The following is a 7,452-nucleotide window of genomic DNA, read 5'->3' on the forward strand; positions in this document are numbered from 1 at the left end:
TATATATATATATATCTGTTTATGGAATGGAACGCTCTGTGTTTTTTGTTGTTGTCAGGGTCCAACGAAAAGACTTTATAAATTCCAAGTACGTACCCTGGTTGTACACAAAGAGAAGCAACACACATCCCGTGGCACGGCTCCATGAACTTCAAGAAGCTGTCCAATTAAAGGATGTTTTTGCCCTGATCCAGGCCTATGCTGAAAAGGTGGATCTAACAGAGCCAATTCCACAACCAGCACAGGTAAAGTGTGAATAATAATCATGAACAATCATCTTAGATGCACTGCGTTGCATGTTAGAAAGTCACAATTTGAATTGACTTATAAGGCATAATGCACCCAAATGCTGCATTCAGAGCTTTTTATCCAACGCTGTTTGCAAATGTTTTGGCTTCATTTTTGAGCAGGTTCAGATTGCTGATAAATTATTTGTTTTTGGGCACCTCCATGGGCCTAGGCAAGCCTTTTTGGAGCCAAGCTGATTGGTTGGAACTGGGGGACATGGGGGACTCTCCTTATCCCCAAGTAAGGATAGTCTCCCAACCCTCCTGTAGGCATACACATACAATAGCACCCAATGTGCTTGTAGAGAGGCCTTTTTTTTTTCACACACAGCTTGTGATCTTCTAATATTTGTAGTCTGCCTTATAGTTGAGAATCTATCAAGTTTCTTGAACAAGCCAAATTACAGGGTTCCAGCAAAGTATAGTCGGTAAAAGGTGAAAACACATTTTCCCTCCCTTAGGGGCATAGCAGGTTACCCCCAACCACACACACACATTTTTACCTGCCGCGTAGTAATAAAGTAGTTGAATGTAGACTACACTCGGTGAAGAGATGCTGGCAAAAGGTCTCCCATGGCATAGCTGCAGATGAATGCCCAGGGATGCTGCCAACAGACTGCCTAAATAGGTCATGTGATCTGATACTTGCAAAGGATAATTACAAATTTCCAGAATATTATTAACCTTACTAAATGGATACATAGTTACATAGTTGTTAAGGTTGAATAAAGACACCGGTCCACCGAGTTCAACCTTGGAAGGCGGGCGACGAGGAGGCCCATCATCGGTCACAGATCCAGGGCACCTATCCTGTACTAGAAGCTGCCATAGTCAAGTACTGTGGGATAAGGCTGTGACCGCTTCCAACATTGGATGGGCTGTTTAATGGGTAGTAGCCCCCCCAGGCAGGTTTTTTTTGTGAATTTTGGCCAGGCTATGGACACTACCATATTTACAGCAGGAAATGTGCTTTAGAACAAGCCGTCACTGACCTCTGTTGCTACAGACGATGTGGAGTAATTAAGCCTCAAAGAGCAGAACAGTGCCTCTGAAGTCCCATTGCATTCAGTTTTTGGAATGTCTTGGAGCACCTGTTTGTTTAAATGGGAAGCCTGGTAGACTACTTAGTTTCTTCTGCCAGAGGAAGCAAGGGGAAATGAGCTGCCATTTTAGTGCCTCTGTTATGAGTTTGAGGATGAATTTCTCCACAGTGCCCGCAGCCAGAGGCCAGAAATGGCTTATTTTAAAGCTCAGTTACTGCCAATATGAATATGTAGTCAATTAAATGTTCATAACCTAGCCACAGGCTCACTTTAAGTGTGTATATCCCATTAAATATCGGTTCATCCATCTCCGAAGTGTTCCACAAAATATGCTACATGTGTTTTTTAACGTTCACATTTAATTCTCACTTCATTTTTTTGTGTGTGTGTTTGAAGGAGGTTGGAGAAACCATTCTTCACTTGGCGATTTTATTGTCAGACCGAACATCTTTACATATTGTAGACTTTTTGGTGCACAACAGGTAAGCAGTGCTCTTTCTTTCTCCATAACATTATCTAGAAGCGTTTCCTTTATATCTGAATAAATTGCATAGCGCACTATAATCTACATATTCAATCTAGTGTTAAGATGCATGACAATGCACAGTACATAGGATGAGATAAGTATTATAAATATATCAGTATTTACATAGCAATGATGCTTTAATTGATAAATATTTGCATTGTTTTCCTGCAGTGGGAATCTAGTGAAGCAGACGATCCGGGGTAACACACCTCTTCATTACTGCAGCTTGTACAATAAAACCGAGAGCATAAAACTTTTCCTCAGAGCCAAAGTCAATGTAAAGATCAGTAAGTGTCCACTAGATGGCAGTAGATCAGCATATACATTACTATCATGAAGAGTTTTAAATGGTAACTATATTGTTTCCAGTCAAAAAAATAATGTTTTTTTCATTGTAATGCAAAATATTAGCTTGCAAAGGTCAATTTTGAAAGAATAAGTTCACCCCTTTGGCACCATGTTTCCATCTGGGCTCAGTATGGCGGCTGGTTATGCCATTAAATGTGTTCTTTGCCTCGCAGAGTGACACATAGAGTTGGCCTTTACCCCTTTTGACTAAAGAAATCACATCAGCATACAGCTCTGCATGCTGATATGAAATCATCTTACATTCATTAGCTAGACAAACATACTTTTATTTTACTTACAATGTCTTTTTTTCTACTTCCTGCTCCACTTTGGCACAAATGATGTAATGTGCCCAAGCATTGCATCCTGGGAAGATTACATCAGCAGATCATTGCTGGGAAATCTGATCTGTAATCACATGAGAAAGGTATTTTCCTCCCCTGAGATGATGGGCATGGTCACATGTCCTAGTCACATGTGCCAGAGTTCCAAGAAGTAAAGAGAGATGGACTCATCTGCCCTTAGTTAAAATGGCCACTGTCAGAAGAATGGGGAAGAAAAGAAAAATAAGGTATGCAAAGAATAAAAAGCCGGTGTTCTATCGAAAGCTCCGACTTGTCCAGCTCTCCGACTGGACACGTCACATCCGGTGACTGCTAGTAACTGTACAGCAGATGGAGCTAGTGCGCATGGGCAGAAAATCCTTGTCGAACTGTCTAACTATTGCCACTGCACCCGCGCTGCTCATCGGATTCTATAACCTAGTACAAACTTATATTTGTCCTAGATTATAGAAGCCGCGCAGGCGCAGTGGCAACTGTGGTTGTAGAAAGAATCATGTGGACACGCAGGCGCTGTAACATAATATAACCTTTGACTAGGTTATAGAATCCGATGAGTCAATAGCCACTGCGCCTGCGCGGCCTTCGACTTCTATAACCTAGGACAAATATAACTGTAGCAGGTTATAGAAGTGGATAGCCACGCAGTTCGACAAGGATTTCCTGGGCATGCACACTAGCACCATCTGCTGTAGATCTGCTGGCAGTCACCGGATGTGACATCACTAGTTGGAGAGGTCGTCAAGTTGGAACTTTCGATAGAACACCAGCAATTATCTATAAATATATTTTTGTAGATTGTCATTACTAAACATTTCTAACGTTGCCTTTGTTGTTGTTTTGAAGATATGGGTAAAGTTCCGCTTTAAGTCACTTTTACATAGCCTGTCCCCATGCAGTGATATGCAGTAACATGTTCCGATGCCTGTTCATTTGCAGAGATACACCCGTGCTCCCAATGTTTCTGAGCTCCTCGATGCATAGATCAAAACGGCAGTGAATTTCTACGTGTGCTACCACACATGCCGTATCTGTGACTTTACAATATGGCGGCAGTATCCAGTGAATGCAGTTGTAATTCTTGAAGCCACAACATTTTCCAGGGAGATACCTAATCATTACTAACCCTCCCTTGCACTTGGTGCGACAAGATTGAGGCTGCACAGGTGTGCAGAGTTTAGAAATGATAATATAAGATACTGTAATTATTAATATATAATATCTATGGTATGTAGAGAAATTGTTTAGGAAAATTAACATCCAGCTAATGTTAGGAAGTACTATATATATATATATATATATATAACAAAGAGAGATTCTCTGCATCCAAGGCAGGCTGGGAAATTAAATCATTATTACTCTTCTTCTCGATGCCTAGAGATAAGGTCGCACACACATTCCATTAGATATTCTTAGAACACACAATCAAATAAAATTATTTTGTAGTGGTGACCAGCTGTCCCATGTTCATACGATGTGGAATTGAGAACATCTGTTAACCTGGAAATTGTATTCAGACTTTTATCCTTTGTCAATGAGTTGGATATCTGGGCAAGTCCTGCGCCACCACTGGGGAAGAAGTTGGCTGGTGTTCCCCTGTGCTGCAACAGAGATTGTTCATGTAGATGAATATATCACTGGCGCCAAAAAACGTGACTGTTCCAAACACTCTGGGGCAGCTCCTCACAGTCAGGGCAAACCGGTTATCTATAAGGTTCTGACGAAAGGGGTTTTGACCTCTGAAACGCATCAACCGGAGGAAGACTGGTGTATAGATGGCTTTGGCTTAGCACGAACACTTCGATTTCTCACTTCATTTTTCGTTTGTCCATCTTGATCTACTCGAGATCATCACTTTCAATGCTCGTTTTTATCAGTCGTTTGTAAGAACATTTCCAGCTGTATTTTACATCCTATTAAATCAGTTTTACACTATGGAGATGCTCCTTTTGCTTTGTTCCTTAGAGATTGTTTATATAAATATAAAATCAATGGTTTCAATATTTTTTTTATATAGAGATATAATTTATTTTTCCTTGGGGTTTGTGTTTAATGCTTTCTTTTATATTTCTGCAGAAAACGAAGCTGGGGAGACTGCGTTGGACATCGCCAGACGGCTAAAGCACACCCTTTGTGAAGATTTGGTAAGAAAGTATAGACAGGACTGCAAAAGTTGTCTTACAATTTCAGCCAATTACAGTTTACTTTCTTTGTTTGGAGTCATCCATACGTTTCGGAAATTGGTAGAAAGAAATTCAATTTCTGAACTCAGTAGCTTGTACTCAGTATTTCCCAAAAAGATCGCTTTCTCCCTTTTCTCCTTTCAAATTATAGGTAGCCTGTAACATGAAATGTGGCAGCTCAGCAATGCCTTTTAGGTTTACTGACTTAGGCGTTTCATGGTTGGCTTAGAATTTGCACACTTTAAGGGGTCAAGCCAGCCAAAATCTTAGTTTTTGGTAGATTCTGGAAGGATGAATCACTTCTCTCAGAGATCTCTGCGCTGCATTCTCAGCTCTTGACACCTGTTGACACTATATAAATCCTGTATAATAATAAAAATGTATATTTTACAATGGAGAAGGAGCTCGATCACACCAAGGTGGGCAGGAACACCCCAAACTACCAGGTAGCAGAGTCAGGAATTATGGTGGGGAGATCACACTGTTGCAGTACCCAAAACATTTAAGACTTTAATCTGTTACTTTAGATTATCTCTTCATTGCATCTCATTTACCCTCCTTCCATAATGCTTTTATTCCCATTAGCTGCTCCAAGCTCAGAACAATCAATTTAACATGCGTGTTCACGTGGAATACGAGTGGCTTCTTCGGCAGGATGACATGTATGAAAGTGATGACGATCTTGATGAAAAGGTAGGGGAGATCATGACACGTCTCTTCATAAATTGTTAGGCTGCATCCACCTGGTCACCTTGCAGTAGACAGGCCATGCGGTGACTGCACTTAGAGATGAGTGAGGAGGAACCCTAAATAGGGGCAATAGGGTAATCCTAGACTGACTGACTGTTTTGGTTTCTTTGTAGCTGGGCCCTGTTAAGAAGGATCGAAATCTACGGCCATACAGTTGCTTCCAGTCCCCCAGTTCTCCGTATCTAGACAGAGGATCCCCCATGTCATTTCTAAGACGGGCTTCACAGGTGTCTCAGGATTCACGTTATGATGTAGGTGGTGGACAGTTGTGTACTGAGAATGCAGAGACTCCAACAACGCCATATACACCACCTCTGCCACCACGTAATCCAATCAGAGGTACAAGAATTATGTTTCTGTCTATCTGTTTATGTGTCTATCGATCGGTCAATGTGTGTTTCATTCTATCTATGATTCAGTCAATTGATTTGTCTGTCTGTCATCTATCTATCTATCTATCTATCTATCTATCATCATATGTACCTAGTGAAGCAATATTTGCCTATTCTCTTTCCAGGCTCTACTTTCTGCTCATTTGTGCTGCATAGTTAATTGCTTAACTTTCTTTTCTCATAGTGCAAGGCTATATAGGTCAGCTAAGACCGACCTGCTAATAGCAGAACCTGTCACTTGCCCAGAATGAACACAAATAAAAACAAATTTAAAGGTTTGTTTTTGTTAAAGCATAACTCCCATCACAAAAATGTAAATTTAAATACATTCCTCCATAGCCACAAGGGATATAAATCCACTGTGCACACCAAATGCAAACCCAGGTAAAAGATAAAGTTGCAGAGACATCGTCACTGTGCTGTACATAGTCTGTGCAGAGAGCAGAGCGGTGGGAGGGACTCAGCAGGTTCCGCCCACTACAGGCTGCCTGCAGACAACTACAGGAGGGGGCGGGGACAAGACCAGTCACCCTGCACAAGGAGAGAGAGCAGCATAGACCGGTCTTTATTACAGGAAGCTCTTGCACTCTTGAGGTAAAGTGTAGGAATTATTCTTGTTGGATTACTGCACAGACCTGGAAGAAATATACAAAGAATACAAACAAACATGTAAGACTACATGGCAATTTAGACAATATTTGCTGCATTAGCTTAGGGCACCTGAATATTTCTTAATATTAGACACTTGTAATTCCCTGCATAGCAGCATTTAAAGTTAGGGGCTCAATCAGGGCAGTATTGCTTTGCACAGGCGTGCTTCCGGAGGGTTATCATACAGTTCACATATATATATTTAGCTGTTTGCCTGGAGTTCAGCTTTAACTCGTCTACACTAAGGCTTGGAAGTGTAGCAGGGGAGGTGTCTGGGTTGCCTAAAGCAACCAACCAGCTCCCAGATTTGTTTTCCAATGTAGATTAGAAACTTAAAATAAAGACCTGATTGCTTGCTATGGGCAACACAGACTCTTTTTCTTTTCCATTCTCTTCACCAAGCGCGTGTTTGGTTTTTTTCTTTTTTTTCCTAACAATGATAACAAATAAATACATTTTATTAAAGTTATGCAGGCGCATGAAGACAATGCACCTGATTGGAAGCGTATCTTGAAATCTGGTTTGTCCTTTTTATAGCACCCAATGTACCACCACCGCCTCCTCCTGCCAGCCCCTCGCCTGTCCCCAAAAAACTACCTGCTACACCTCCACTGACTACAAAGCACAAGAGGGCGCTCTCCGAGCCATCCCCCGTCATCCCACACAGCCCCTCCAGCCAAAGCAGCCTCCATTTCGGTAAGGTGACCACGTTCCTATTGTATCATATGAAGTACTGTCTGTGCTGCCCATGGCTACCAATCAGATTCAGGCTTCTGTTCTTCAGCTGTCAAAATCAAGAGTAGGTTTTAGTTTTCTGGTGGCTATAGGGAAACCCAGATCCTAGTTAAAAAGCACCTGTGTTGTAACAATAAACATAATCTCAGCTCTCTGCATTTTTTTGAAAGTGCTGGAGTTTTCATTTGAGAACTCT

At 41.4% G+C, this 7,452-nt stretch overlaps 1 protein-coding gene across 5 annotated transcripts in view; it reads left to right on the plus strand.

Moving 5' to 3' along the window:
- Positions 1 to 7,452, plus strand: part of LOC108799051 (arf-GAP with SH3 domain, ANK repeat and PH domain-containing protein 1-like) — a 130,599-nt gene that overhangs the window by 115,205 nt on the left and 7,942 nt on the right. For 2 of the 5 annotated variants that reach the window (XM_018570865.1, XM_018570866.1), the window contains 7 exons: positions 59 to 245; positions 1,727 to 1,812; positions 2,028 to 2,143; positions 4,622 to 4,689; positions 5,314 to 5,421; positions 5,592 to 5,817; positions 7,059 to 7,217. In XM_018570865.1, the coding sequence (XP_018426367.1) occupies positions 59 to 245; positions 1,727 to 1,812; positions 2,028 to 2,143; positions 4,622 to 4,689; positions 5,314 to 5,421; positions 5,592 to 5,817; positions 7,059 to 7,217 (950 nt within the window). The remainder of the gene's footprint in view (positions 1 to 58; positions 246 to 1,726; positions 1,813 to 2,027; positions 2,144 to 4,621; positions 4,690 to 5,313; positions 5,422 to 5,591; positions 5,818 to 7,058; positions 7,218 to 7,452) is intronic. The other 3 variants (XM_018570867.1, XM_018570868.1, XM_018570869.1) reach the window with 3 other exon arrangements.

This window comes from Nanorana parkeri, unplaced genomic scaffold (assembly GCF_000935625.1).
Source record: "Nanorana parkeri isolate BGI_ZX_2015 unplaced genomic scaffold, ASM93562v1 scaffold1617, whole genome shotgun sequence".
In the NCBI taxonomy this organism is placed as follows: Eukaryota; Metazoa; Chordata; class Amphibia; order Anura; family Dicroglossidae; genus Nanorana; species Nanorana parkeri.